General features: G+C 38.8%; 1 protein-coding gene across 2 annotated transcripts in view; it reads right to left on the bottom strand.

The window, feature by feature from the left end:
- fancc (FA complementation group C) overlaps positions 1-14,976 on the bottom strand; it is a 66,245-nt gene that overhangs the window by 25,334 nt on the left and 25,935 nt on the right. For both annotated transcript variants that reach the window (XM_061928249.2, XM_061928248.1), the window contains 6 exons: positions 13,845-13,932; positions 13,642-13,736; positions 7,292-7,399; positions 6,897-6,961; positions 5,045-5,209; positions 4,735-4,894 (listed from right to left, as the gene is read on the bottom strand). In XM_061928249.2, the coding sequence (XP_061784233.1) occupies positions 4,735-4,894; positions 5,045-5,209; positions 6,897-6,961; positions 7,292-7,399; positions 13,642-13,736; positions 13,845-13,914 (663 nt within the window). In that variant the 5' untranslated portion in view covers positions 13,915-13,932. The remainder of the gene's footprint in view (positions 1-4,734; positions 4,895-5,044; positions 5,210-6,896; positions 6,962-7,291; positions 7,400-13,641; positions 13,737-13,844; positions 13,933-14,976) is intronic.

Raw genomic sequence — 14,976 nt, 5'->3', positions numbered from 1 at the left:
TAATCCCTTCACATGTTTTAGATTTAACACATTCTAAAAACGCCCCAGCACAAACACTTAACAGCTGCACTGCTCATGTCTACCATCCTCTACATGTTGATGTGTCTCTCAATTTGAAATATTCACCCATATATTTTAGCCTGCCCTGTCACAAACACATGCTACACAAGTACAACCTGCTTAGTATGCATGCTTCAAGGTACAGTAGTCGCATACTGTATGATGTATTTACATTTATTATTTACAACAATATATTTATTTTCTGTACAGCAGTGGTTCTCAAACTGGTAGCCAGGCTCTATCTAGTAGTTTGCCAAATAAATAGTTGATTAAAGTACAGTTTTTTATTTTCCTGAACTCAAACACAAAGTTACTGTTCAAACTGTGTGTTACGTCACAGTGGCCAAAAATATTAAATATATTTACACTAAGCTAAATCTCTGCCTTGTTTAAATGAATACTTAGGCCTACTACGCTACTGTACTTTGTTGTTGGTCATTATGGTGGTATTTGGAGAGCCAAATGTTTTCTGAGGTGGTACCTTGTGAAAAAATTGACAACCACTGCTGTACAGTACGTCCATGGTTAGCAAATTACTTAAATTGGTATAAACAGCCCACCCCCAAGCGGAGAACTGTTATTATTGTAACATCTTAACCTTCATCCAATGCACTTTTTTTTTTGTTGTCCTGTCAGGCCAAAAGACAGCACTTAACGCACCAAGCTTGCTTTGTACGCCAGTGTGAAAAAAAAACCTGTCGTGGCTCCTGCTAGTGAAAACAGATGTGGCCTTTTAGCGTGAGCTTGCATTAACTTACCGGCTTAATTACAGCACACAACAAACATTGGGTTTTTTTAGCGGTCGGAAACCAGGAAGCAAAGGTTTATTGTTATCGAGTCTGAAGGCGGCACAAAGCAAAACAACTAATGTCCGGCTTAATTTCAGGTTTCCTAATTTGACTGCAGTTTTTTTTTTTAAAAGTCATTGAAAAGAAGGTAAAGAGAGACACAAGCCTGTCTACTTTTTTGTGGCGTGTGTTGTCTATACACAGGCACATCTGACATCCAACAACCGTAAGGCTAAGTGAAACCTAAACGTTTGCCTCCCAACCTCTTAACGACAGACACATTACACCAGATGTCATAAAGCATGTTCATTACAGATGTGTGTACGTGCACATGTGCATGTGTACCCACCTAGATGATAAACAAAGGTCAATCAAAGATGGTTAAAAGTGTAAACAAATGGGTCCAGGAAAAAAAGAAAGACAAACACCTAAGGATTTTCTCTCTTCCCTCTTACATACACATGCGGTAAACAGAGATGTAACCCCTTAACTTCTTTCCAACAAGCCTGATTAGTAACTCATATACACACAGGAGACGGCAATCAACAGTGCAGTGTTAGTCATCTTTACAGCAATCTATCCGATTTTATGGGTATAGAAATGTGAAACCCGTGTGCATTGTTACAAAGTTCTGCAAAACTCAAGTGGACCATCACTCTGTGTAAACAGCAGTGACACAGCTGACAAGGTTTGGCTTGGCTTATGCAAGTCAAGTTGGACGGTAAATCTTATTTCACACACTTAGGAAGTCAAATAAATAATGGTATAAGAAGGAACGAAATTATATAGGACAACATAATCAAAATATTTTAAAAATAAAGTAGTTATTTGAACAAATAAGGGCTGCGATTTGTACAAGAAAAGAAATCTAGGTCATGATAATTTGAGGAAAATGGCATAATATTATCAGCACATATTTGTGAAAAATAATATGAGAATACAGCTGTAAAATTACAAAAAACATTTAATATTACAAGAAAACATTTTTTATGAGATTAAATTATACAAATGTATGACTCATGCTAGTATTATTAGGATCACGATTGTATAAAAATGTCAGAGTATTACATACAACAATAAAGTTGTAAACGTGTGATAAAAACATTATCAGGAAATAAGACAGAATTTTACAGGATAAAGTCCTAGAATTACAAGAAAAAGGCATCATTGTAAGATAATTAAGTGGAAATATTAGGACAAAATGACATAATATAAGTTAATACAAGAAATACGTTTTATATTTTTTTTCAATAAATTTTTGGATTGAGATCCGGACATTTACAGGTCATGACATTGACCTTATGTGTGTTTCTTTAAAGAAAGACTTCAGTTTTTTTCTCTATGGCTAGAATCATTATCATTTTGAAAAGTGATATAATCATTCCCAAACATTATTTCGATTGATGGAATAATTAAAGTGTCCAAAATGTCAATGTAAACTTGTGCATTTAATGAAGATGTAATGACAGCCATCTCCCCCGTGCCATTACCTGGCATGCAGCCCCATATCAATAATGACTGGGAAATTTACATTCTCATTGGAACGGCACCAAACAAAAGTTCCAGCATCATCACTTTGCCCAATGCAGATTCGTGATTCACCACTGAAAATGACTTTCATCCAGTCATCATCATAGTCCATAATTGATTTTACTTAACACTTCACTTAACCTTGTTTTTTTCTGTTTAGTTTATCCTTATTCAAATCCAATTTCCTTTAGGTGGTTTAACAGTTCGGTCACAGATGGTGACTCCAGTTCCGCCCATTTGTTTTGCTATGCATTTTTTGTTTTCAAGACATACAGCTTTAAGTTTTCTTAAACTTTTTTTTCTTTTTTTTAACTGCAGACCACTGTATTTTTTCAGTGATAGGGCGCACCAGATTATAAGGCACACTGCCGATGAACGAGTCTTTTCAAGTCTATTTTCATATAATTTTTTCTTTCTCTAAATTTAAAACACTTCCTTGTGGTCTACATAACATGTAATGGTGGTTATTTGGTCAAAATGTTGCATAAATTATGTTTTACAGACCATCTTCAAGTCGCTTTCTGACCGTCTCTTCAGGATGTGCCATTTTGTGGGCAGTCTTATTTACGTGGCTTCACTTCAACAGCGTCTTCTCCCCGTCATCTTTGTTGTAGCGGTAGTTGTTAGTGCTTCCATAGCGAGTGTACTGACAGATATAAACTAGAACTGTACGCTGCTTTGTATTACAAATGGTAATAGTGGAGAATGAATGCCCCACAACAAGAGGACAAAGAAAATAAAGGACCTTATTGTCTGCGGCGCGGGCTCCAATGGCGGACGTGTGCACATTTTCAGGATTTCTGCAGATCCCATATACACATCATTAGCAGGAACCATTGGGTAAGAAAAGTTGGTTTTGCAATATTATATATTAGGTCGAAACAAAACGCCATGGTGTGTGTCCTTAAACACACACACCATAATAATATGTGCATGTTCAAGCACAATACGTCTGACTACTGTAGCCGTAATACGCTGACAAACCATCAAGCGTTGCGGCTTCGTAGCTTACCAAAGTCGCAGTAAAACATTTTGATTAATTTTTGAGCGCCGTGTGTCATGTTCTATATTCTCAATAAAAAATATAAGTTTTGGGCTTGCTTGCTAGGGTTCTTTATTGAACAGGCGTCAACCTGCAGTCCACATGTATCTCTTATGTATGACTGTCATCTACTGGTCACACTTATCATTACACTTTGTACCAAATAAAATTGCTTTGAGGTTGGTAATGTATGTCAATTCGTACATTAGGTGCATCGGGTTATGAGGCAGACTGTCGATGTTTGAACAAATGAAAGGATTTTAAGTGTGCCTTATAGTCCGAAAAATACGGTAATTATGAAAAAACTTGTACCGTAATTTTATGAATATAATGTCATAATATTAGAATTACTGTAACTTCTAGCAAAAATATAAAAGTAGTACTGTTATGAGCATGAAGTTCTAATAGGCTCCACGGTGGTCTAGTTGTTAGCATGTATATCTGGGTTCAAAATTAGCATGTTCTCCCTGTGCATGCATGGGTTTTCTTCAATTACACCTCCTTCCTCCCACATTCTAAAAATATGCATGTTTGGTTAATTAGAGACTCTAAATTGGCAATAAGTATAAATGTGAGTGCGAATAGTTGTTTGTCTATTTGTGCCCTGCGATTGGCTAGCGACCCGTATAGGGTGTACCCTAAGTTAACTGGGATAGGCTCCAACTTACCCTCAATCCTAGTGAGGAAAACGCAGTAAATAAAATGGATGGATGGATAAAATAATCTGTGTTAACATTTTTTAAGACTATTCTCATAACTTTACATTTTTTTCTAGTCTTCTACTACTTCTTAATCTTTTTCAGCGAGGTCACGGTTAATGCATGTCAGAAATGTGTGCATTTAAAATAGCATTTATGCAGGACAGGAGTATGTATTTTCTCATAGCCACGCATACTTTCTTAACAGAGAGCTCAATGATTTTGCTGCTCTTTGAACCAGAGCATGATCTTTTCTTTGTGAAATAGGGGAGCGGTACTGGAGCGATATAGTCCACACAATAAAGACTGTGTGGCACACGCCAAATGATGTGAGACGAAGTTTGGCGCTGGCCAAATGATGTGAAGCAAGCGCAGAGCAAATTCTATTATAGTGCAAGTTAGCAAGGCAGGGGAACAATACCACCAAAAATAAATAGAAATGTTGCTAATATTATTGTAAAACTTTGAAAAGCTTAATATTAGTCATGGTGATTTCTTAAGATAGATTCTAGTTGGTGGCCTATGAGTACAATAGTCTTTTAGATACATACTGTGTTCTGTATTGGGACAAATTAGGTCAAATGAGTCATTTAACAGGATAACAAACATGACCTACCAGGAGTGACTGTGTTATTTGCTGCTGGAGCTTCTGCGGTGATATCTTAGTATTGGCCAGGACAGTTGACTCCAGCAAACTGAGCACCGCTTCCTCCAAGCTGGGCAGGCTGTGATACCACAGGACGACTACAGCATGGTCCTCTAGTGCCAAGCGACCACTGAGAATTTTTAAGTCATATTTATTATGTCAAATCACATTGTATCACATTGTAAGTTGAACCATCTGCAAACCAGATGTTGAGGCTTAAGCCTGGATGCTTCCAAGCAATAGTAGGGTTTAACTAAGCAAGTATGTTAGTGTGGAATACCTGGAATAGGCGGAACTTAGAGCTCCCAGGAAGCTATCAGTAATTGTTGATCGTGCACATGTCAATGGCCTCTGGAGTAAAGCTCCAATGAGAGGACCAACTTCTGCGCAGGTAACCAGGGGGATGCACGCCTCGGATATGGCGACAGTCCTGTCACATGAACAACTGCATACACACAATCTTTTTTATTAGGTACATACACGCAAACTGAACATATCCAACCACACCATACAGAAAGGCAGGTAGAGTCAAACCTGTGTTAGCGACCACAAAAATTTCCCCCACAAAAAAAGTAGTGTTATAAACCTCGTCTATAAAGGACATCTGTTTAACGCGGCCAGCGGCAAACTTATTTTGCATCCCGGAACAGTTGTTTTACTGGGTGTAGGGGCTACTAATATCAAAATGTGCTGCAACGATGGATGAGGTTGTTAGATAGAGTCGTACCTCTTAATTCCACCTAGTGCATTTGCGTTGCGTTTGAACTGCGAGTTTGCTGCATACTCCTCCAACACTCACCGACTTAACATTGCACCCCCAGACTGCAGACGGCAGGAGTTGTTGCGGATAAAACACGTACTTTTGCGCAAAACAATTGGTAGATTGGATACATTCAAAAACAAACAAGTGAAAGATCCAATTGGAGAAGGAGAAGAGGGGTGGACTTGCTTGGAGTTGTCTTTTTTGGGCTGTTAACATGATTGAGTGACCAATTGTTAAACACTAAGTGTGTTAATCTGAAAATCATTCAGATTTACAGTATTTAGTTTATGTGTTTATGTGCCTATTCCACTCTACCCTTATCTGTGCAGAATAGCTGCGGCTTTGCTACGGCATCCAGTGTATTGTTGTCATTATTTGATTAAATGTTTACTCTTTGTAGGATAAACTTGCTATGACATTAATTGTTTTGTCATTTCTTCCATGTTTAAGTTGTATCATTCAACAAATAACAACAATTAATGATGCGTCAAAGGTTGATATAAACCTACTACATCCAACGCTCAAACAAAATCTTGTTGTTCATGTATGACTTAAGTGTTATTATGACAATGACAATAAAGGAATCGATTGATTGATTGATTGATTGATACATATGGGCGTGCAGTGTCGTACATACTATATTTACCTCCACATACACGTCATATTATTCCGTGCCCATTAAGCACTCTCCGTCATTTGTTCTCAAACTTTCAATGATAAGCAAGCAGCAGTTTTCTACTCTTGTGGTATCAATGAATCATTGTCATTGCTCAACATATCATTGTTCGTGTTTTCTAACCCAACGCTTCCCATTTTGTCCAGCTTCAATGTGGGAGTTCGTCATGGCCACCTGTATAAAGTAGACCCTGTGGTTCCCTTCTGTGTTCGCTATGACAGGTTTGACTAAATGTTGTATAGGAAGTTTACTGTACGGACTCAAATATAAGATGACAAAATCAAAGATAAAAATTTGAGTGAGATTTAAACTGGTAAATTGTAGTTAACAAATATATATATTTAGCTGCTCGACCGTTGCTTGATGACTCAGCTTCATTAACCACAATTATCTTAACATTAGCATCATAACTCCTACTTGGTTGTTTGTTAACTTTCGGACACTTTTCCGGGAAGTCTGATTTGTTCAGGTTATTGGTATGTGTAAATGACGGGAAGAAAAGCTATGACTACTTTGGGGAGAAGTAATTTGGCACCTGTTGGTTGGTCTGTATAAATTCATAGACCCCGAATATAAAACAACCTATATTGAGACATTTCACTGGAGGAAACATACGGTCTTATATATTTAAGTCAATAGATATTTGATTTGCTTAAGCAAAATAGAAAGAATAAAAGCTGGCTGTGGCTTTACCTCTGATTTACATCCCCCAACAAATTGCAGGTTTTTCCACTGTTTTCTTGCAATTGTTTCACCACCTGAATTATGGGAAAAGTAGCCAACATAGAACATGGATTACTGATTAGGCTATTTACGAGCTATAATAACTTTATTTTTACACATTCTTAACCTTTTCTTCCCTAAGAGGAAGAAGGAACATTCTAAATACAGAAAGTGAACACTTAATAGTAATTGCTGAGACACAAAGAGGGGTAAAATTAAATAAACTCTGCCCCTCTGTACTTCTTTTCAGACATGTTGAATTGTGCATGTGACTAACTTTAATTTAGCTACACAATAATCTAAACCATTACCATACATAATAGTGTATATTAATGGGCCACCATCATGATAGAATAACACATTACCTTTTTGAGGAATTCTTGATGGTACTGTGTTGGCGACAAGCCCAATCCTTTCAGCAAAAGCCTGGATGAATTTGTGTCGTCTTCAGTCGCAAGTTGGCACAACACTCTCTGTTAAAGGGAAAAAATATGCAAAAGGTTATTTTGGCCTTAAATAGAAAGTTATTTAGTATTTGGAATCCAAGAATGTTGCACCATTTGAAACACAAATGGGTGGAAAAGCATTCCGGGAGGTAAGAATGTATGGACAACATATGAGGAGGACCTTCAGATGTGAGCATTCTTTGATACAAAGCACTTAAGTGTTTTACAAGCATTTTTCAGAAGGGGCCTCATCACACACTGATAAAACAACATCAATAACAGTGAAAAAGGCTGACTGGTGAGGAGGGTCCAAAGAGAGGAAATTCTAAACTGATTATATTATAAACTAAAAAGTATCTTTCTTGTGGCACGGTGTTTTTTTGGTTTATTACACAAAATTGATAGCCAGCAGTATTCAGTGGTCGAAATGATTCGTAAACAACATTATGGATTGATTAATCAATTTGGGAACTGATGTAACCATTAAAAAATTACTCTCTGCACCCTCACATTAAAGTTAAAGACTTGTTTAGGCAGGGCCTCACGTTCAATGGAGCGCAGTAAGAAGCACACCACAAAGAGTGGACTTTGCGGATGTTTTTGGAGACAAAAGGGGGATCATGGGGAAGGCAGAGCGAGACAAAAGTAAAATAGTTGGAATACCGGGCGGCCGAGAGTCAGTGCCGTGTGCGGTTTGTTTCAGCTTTTACCCTCTGTGTCGTCTCACAAAACAAACGTGGATTACTACCATGTGAGAGACCTCCAAGCCTGCCCTACAGTGAGTCCACACAAGAGGCCATCACACATCACAGAAAACTGTCAGAAAACCCCATATTTTGCATGTTTTGTGTATCTAATGCTTCTGGCTCAGCTCCCTTGTCACCACGACAGACCGGTACAGTGAGACTGCATCAGTGCCGACGCTGCACCAATCTGTCAATCTCACGTTCCATTCTTCCCTCACTCGTGAACAAGACCCCGAGATAGTTGAACTCCTCTACTTGAGGCAGAACTTCACTCTTTACCAAGGGGGTGCAGTCCACCCTTTTCCAACTGAGAACCATGGCCTCAGATTTGAAAGTGCTGATCCTCATCCCAGCAGCTTCACATTTGGGTCCACACCGTCCCAGTGAACGCCAAAGGTCCCATCCTGATGAAGCCAACAGGAACAAATAATCTGCAAAAAGCAGAGATGCGATCCTCTGGCCACTAAACTCAAAACCCTCCCCACCCTGGCGGCCCCTAGAAATCCTGTACATAAAATAATGAACAGGACCGCTGACGAAGGGGCAGCCCTGGCAGAGCAGCCTGGAGCACCCCCCACAGGACATTGCGAGGGACACAATCGAATGCCATCCATCCATCTTCTACCGCTCGTCCCTTTCGGGGTGAAAGTGGGTGCTGAAGCCTATCTCAGCTGCATTCGGGCGGAAGGCGGGGTACACCCTGGACAAGTCGCCACCTCATCGCAGGGCCAACACAGATAGACAGACAACATTCACACTCACATTCATACACTAGGGCCAATTTAGTGTTGCCAATCAAACTATCCCCAGGTGCATGTCTTTGGAGGTGGGAGGAAGCCGAAGTCACGGGGAGAACATACAAACTCCACACAGAAAGATACCGAGCCCAGGATCGAACCCAGGACCTTCGTGTGGTGAGGCACATGCACTAACTCCTGTGCCAGCGTGCTTCCCCAATCGAATGCTTTTTTCCAAAACCACAAAACACATGTGGACTGTTTGAGCAAACTCCCATGGCCCCTCCAGTACCCTAGCGAGGGCATAAATCTGGTCGTGTGTTGCATGACCAGGACGAAAACCACATTGTTCCTCCTGAATCTAAGACTCGACTACCGGCCGGACTCTCCTCTCCAGCACCCTGGAATAGACTTTCCCCGTGAGGCTGGAAGTGTTATCCCTCTATAATTGGAACACATCCACCGCTCCCCCCCTTCTTGAAAAGGGGGACCACCACCCCGGTCTGCCAATCCAGAGGTAACACCCCAGACTTCCAAGCTATGTTAAAGAGACGTGTCAGTCACAACAGTCCCTCAACATCCAGAGCATAGAGGTATTTGGAGCGAATCTCATCCTCTCCTGGGGCCTTGCCTCTGGGCAGTTTTTTGATTACCCCAGCAACCTCGGCTCCAATGATGGACATGTCCACGTTTGTGACCTCAGACTCTGCCTCCTCCATGGAGAGTGTGTCTGTAGGGGGGCGGTTCCATGTTTCTCTTACGGGCTGGTCTCTATTCCTGAGTAAAGAACGATCACTCTGAGAGACACAGAGCTCAGCTTGTAGGTTCAATTTGCACAATTGATTAGCTTAGCTTCTCAGATAGCTTGGATTGGGGTATATTGTTACTTGATTGGCAACAATGTTAATGTCTCTTGTTTTCATGTCAGCATTTAAGCTAGCAAGCTGTTGCCAGTCAGTTCGTGAGTTTATCAAAGTGCAGTTATCAATCACGGTCTTTTAATTTCAATTTTTTTAAACAGTAATAACAACCGCATGGAGTTGTGTCACAGTTATCATTATTACTGTCTATCATTACATCCCTAGCTGAGCGGTAGCTCGTCTCCCAAAAACTTTTGAGCTTGGGTACTCAAAAGGCGAGGTACAGTTCCATTATGTTTTAAAATAAAATTTTCTTTAGTAAATAACTGCCTTCTCTTCGGTGCAATAACCCATTCCACCAACCACCCTGTTTTTTTTTGTTTTGTTTTTTCATGTATATATTCATTTCACACCATATTCATTGCACTTCTACATTTTTTATATTTTTATATATTTGCACATTGTTTTTCTAGCATGCACACATCGCACTGTATGGAATGGCCTCAATCTCGTTACCTTGCGTAATGACAATAAAGCTGATTCTGATTTTGATTCTGATTCTAAATAAGGTTGAAGGTTGAGAACAGGAATGGCTCAATCATTTGCATTAAGACTTTTTTTTTTTTAACATTGCTGGCATTGCAGGGTCCTTTTCGTTTGTCTTGCTGTATTATTGGTCTGGATTTATGTTGGCTTAAGCCACATTGTGCTGACGACAGTGACATGTGTATCGCTTCGGTGAATATGCTACAACTAAATTACATTTTAAGACCTGATCATACTTTTCCTCTTTGCCATTACCTTCTGATTCTTCTGTGATGGCTTCCAAAAATGACCGATGGAATAACAGACTTGAAAGTAGGAGAGAAAGAATAAACAAATATACAGTATTTTAAATAGGAAGTAATAAAAGGGATCATGGCACCAAAGACGGAAGAAATAAGTACCTCTTTGATGTAGACCATTATTTCCAAATCAAAACACAAAGTATTCTAGCCAGTGTGAGCTAAGAGTTAGAACTATGTTTTAACACTGCACAGCAACCACAGAGGCTCCAGGGACTGTCTGTGGTTGACCCGCTTGAGTCACTAAAGAACCCCGTCAAAGATTAAGCAATCAGCAGCCCTTTAATATAACACTCACACTTTATTTATCATCTCTTCAAAGACCCTGCCATGATTTTCGGCATTACTGTGTGGTCCTCCTACAAGGACAGCACATAGGTCTGCTTCCAAACACCGGCTGGAACGCTCTTGATGTGGCGATGACAGGCACACAATGAGGAGAGACAAAATGAGAAGGCAAAAATAATCTACACATGCAATCATTTATGGAGGAAAATACACATGGGCATCATAATGTGTGCCATAGCGGGACAAAAACTTAGTACACAAACAGTTGTATAGTCTAAACTCCAAAACACCATGTGGCAGCATATTCATATTGCACAAATGTTCATATTCATATAAAAGATAAGATAAAGGTGTTCCTAATTTTTCTAACATTAGTCTAATTTTAAGAGTGTAGTTACGTTCTGCCATTCACTTATAGTACAAAACGATGAGTAAGCATTAAAATTATGTTGTTTATATATTTAAGAGTGACATCCAAGTGGGGCATCATTATCACCTCTTCAGAAAGTAAGTGGTGTTAAAAGACATGAAAAATTGAGCTTTTATGATAAAAATTCAAACCTACTTCACTAAAATATCAATTAACTTAAATGTTGATTTCCATACAATAAAACACAGGTCATGTACTGAATACATGCATGTGATTCCCTTCTCAAAGGGTCAAAGGCCACCTGGAAATGTAAGGTTGCCTTCCTAATGGCACTATGTTATTTAGCAAGATGCTTTATTAGCTGAGGAATGAACCAAAAACAACACAAACAAAGTTAATCTGGTAAAAATGGGAAGGTTCCGCACCATAAAGCATCTGTTTGAACCTAGTTTAAAAAGTTCTCTCCGTTCTCTTTGCCTCCCTGGTGAGCCTTAAAACCACAGTAAAGTCTCACAGTGGGTACAACCACAATATAAATGCTAATCTTTTTTCTGGTGGAGAAAAGGAAGTTAACCGGCCCATTTTAATTTGCTTTGAAAGTATGTTTCACAGTTTTGGTTTTAAAAGAGGGGGAAAAAATTGATTAAAGTAACAGAAACCAGTCTTATTCTTCATCAAACACTGGCCAAGGGACACAGGAAGTTCACATTATTATCCTTATTATCAGATTAGTACTAGAACATTATGGAAACTAACGTTGAACGTCTTACAATTCAGATTTTGAGGAAAAACACATCTTTGCAGTAAAAAAAATTAACAGAAAGGGTGTATTTGGCTTTTTTAATGGATTATAGTGATAACTGTAGGATACCAATGATGACAAAGGGGAAAAAGTGACAGTTTCACTCTAGAACAGATGTTTTCAATAACCATTACTTCCTTATGGGAAATTTGATTTGAACAAACCAGCGTCCATTAAGAAACAGACTTTTGTAGTGATCTAAATAAACGACAGAATTTCACTACCTATACGTGCTACCCAGCAGGTAGTTTGGAAAATACTTTAAAAAAAAAAATAATAATAATTATAGTTACTCGTAACTCTGCTAAAAAGGTAATTGAATTACTAATGGAATGGCTCTTTAATGTCAATCTGTGTTGCCCTGCGATGAGGTGGCCACTTGTCCAGGGTGTACCCCACCTTATGCCCGAGTGCAATTGAGATAGGCTCCAGCACCCCTGTGACCGAAAGAGGGACAAGTGGTATAAAATAGATGCACGGATAAATGTAATTACTTGGGGAAGTAACTATTGCGTTACTTTAAACAAAAACTTCAAATATGTGGCATTTGCAGTTGAAATGTTCCATGAGACAAGAATGTGTGTTTGTGGGTGCCTTTTGCGAAGCAACGTGTGACGTCGGCGCCCAGACAGAGTAGCATTGGCTCAGCTATGTTTCTTAGCTCAGAATTGCAGTTTGCGGGCAGTGACAGCATTTCTGTTGAATTATGTTACATCAAATGTCTCGCTAACAGCGTTGTAATACTTTAAGGTATTTAATTAGATTACTCGTTACTAGTAAAAGTAACAGCGCCGTTATTCGTAACACTGGTAATGACTTAAGACTTTTCCCCAAGCAAGTCATAGCTTTTCTTGCTGTCACTCACTCACACACAAATCAGTGACCAAAAAAGATGCAGCCATATCTTACATGTTCAAAGTGCACCATTGCATTGCAATTAGAGATGATAAATGCTTTAAAATGCCCATCCATCCATTTTCTACCGCTTATTCCCTTTGGGGTCGCGGGGGGCGCTGGAGCCTATCTCAAATGCTTTAAAATGTAATATCGGAAATTATCGGTATCGGTTTTATTATCGTATCGGGTATTTATTTATTTTTTTAAATTTTTATTAAATCAACATAAAAAACAAGATACACTTACAGTTAGTACACCAACCCAAAAAGCCTCCCTCCCCCATTTACACTCATTCACACAAAAGGGTTGTTTCTTTCTGTTATTAATATTCTGGTTCCTACATTATATATCAATATATATCAATACAGTCTGCAGAGATACAGTCCGTAAGCACACATGATTGTGCGTGCTGCTGGTCTACTAATAGTGCTAACCTTTAACAGTTTTTGTTTTATATTGTTTTACTTTCTTTTTTATCCAAGGAAATGTTTTTAATTTAATTATCTTATTTTATTTATTTTTTAAAAAGGACCTTATCTTCACCATACCTGGTTGCCCAAATTAGGCATAATAATGTGTTAATTCCACGACTGTATATATCGGTATCGGTTGATATCGGTATCGATAATTAAAGGTTTGGTCAATATCGGAATATCGGATATCGTCAAAAAGTTATTATCGGACATCCCTAATTGCAATGGTTAAAAATGTTATAAATCCCTACCTGTACCCATTGGTTAGCCTTTCTTTCCAGAGTGTTGCCTGGGTGCTCGGTGTGCAGTGCCCACAGACACTGAATGATCAGCGCTCTGGTTTCATCTTTAAAAAGACAAACACTTCTCTATAGAATGATGCATATCAATCCCGTCAATCAATCTTAAGTGTATTAACATGGAGAAAATGTGTATTGATATGTCCAGGACTCACCGTTAGCAGTGACAACTGGGTTCCAGCAAAGGCGGCCCACAATCTGGCCGAGAGAAGGCATGTTCTTCATGGTCTCTGTCGTGGAGGCCTTGCAACAGTCAAAAGAACGTAATTTATTGTTTATGATTGTTCAATAATAGTCAAATTCATTATCTGATTGCATACACTAATGTATTACAACAAATGCAATCTTAAAGGGGAATTGCACTTTTTTTTAAATTTTGCCCATCGTTCACAATCATTATGAGAGATGAGAACACATGTTTTTTTTAGTGTTTTAAAGATGATAAACAATGCTTGGAAGATGTGGCTAATGGCAGTCATTGTTGTAGCCTTGAAAGCACTCAAAAACAACTTCAAAACCCTCCATCAACGTTTTATATACCCACTGCAAGTGTATAATGTAGTAACAGACATGTTCAGAACAATATGTAGTATGTACAATAGTTATTTTATTTTGGTCATTTTAAGCATTGACGGAACGATTTTCTCAGCTTCCAAAGCAGCGCACATCCGACTTCCAGCAGCAAATGTGTGTTCCTACTTCCGGGAACAAAGGCGAGTGTTTTCTAATCATTTTCCAATCTCCATTGTCTTCTGACTATTTTTAGACAAATGAGGATTCACAACCATATATTTTTGAAGCTGAATATATGGAGAATGAACTACTACTTCTAGAAGCGAACACGTTGGAAGGGTGAAACATTAGAGCAGACGGAAGCCAACAGAGTGAGGTCAATGTGACTTTGACGGTGTAAATGTGGAACATTGCTATGCCGACATAAATTGAGTTCTTACCCAAAATAAACCAGAAGAAACATCCCAGTCCATCGAGTGAGTCACTTTAATATTGATCACGATACATGCAGCACGTCATGAGTGTTATTACAACTACATACTGCGTCGAGCTAACTGTGTACAAACAAAACATGAAATGCTAGCTAATACTTTACAGATACTGTAATATAATTGTTCATGTTTTTCAGGCAGTACAGATTGTAATGCAAACTCAAACGCAATTTGGGTGCTGACGTAGAAGCGAGCTTATCTCTTTCCGTAGCTCGCTTTTACGCACTGATGTGTTACTACGCTGGAAAAAGAATTCCTCGGTGTTCGCTCTTACAATAACAAT

The sequence above is a fragment of the Nerophis lumbriciformis genome, linkage group LG33 (genome assembly GCF_033978685.3).
Source record: "Nerophis lumbriciformis linkage group LG33, RoL_Nlum_v2.1, whole genome shotgun sequence".
In the NCBI taxonomy this organism is placed as follows: domain Eukaryota; kingdom Metazoa; phylum Chordata; class Actinopteri; order Syngnathiformes; family Syngnathidae; genus Nerophis; species Nerophis lumbriciformis.
Note: the sequence above shows the minus strand (reverse complement) of the source record. Positions and strands in the feature narration are given on the sequence as shown.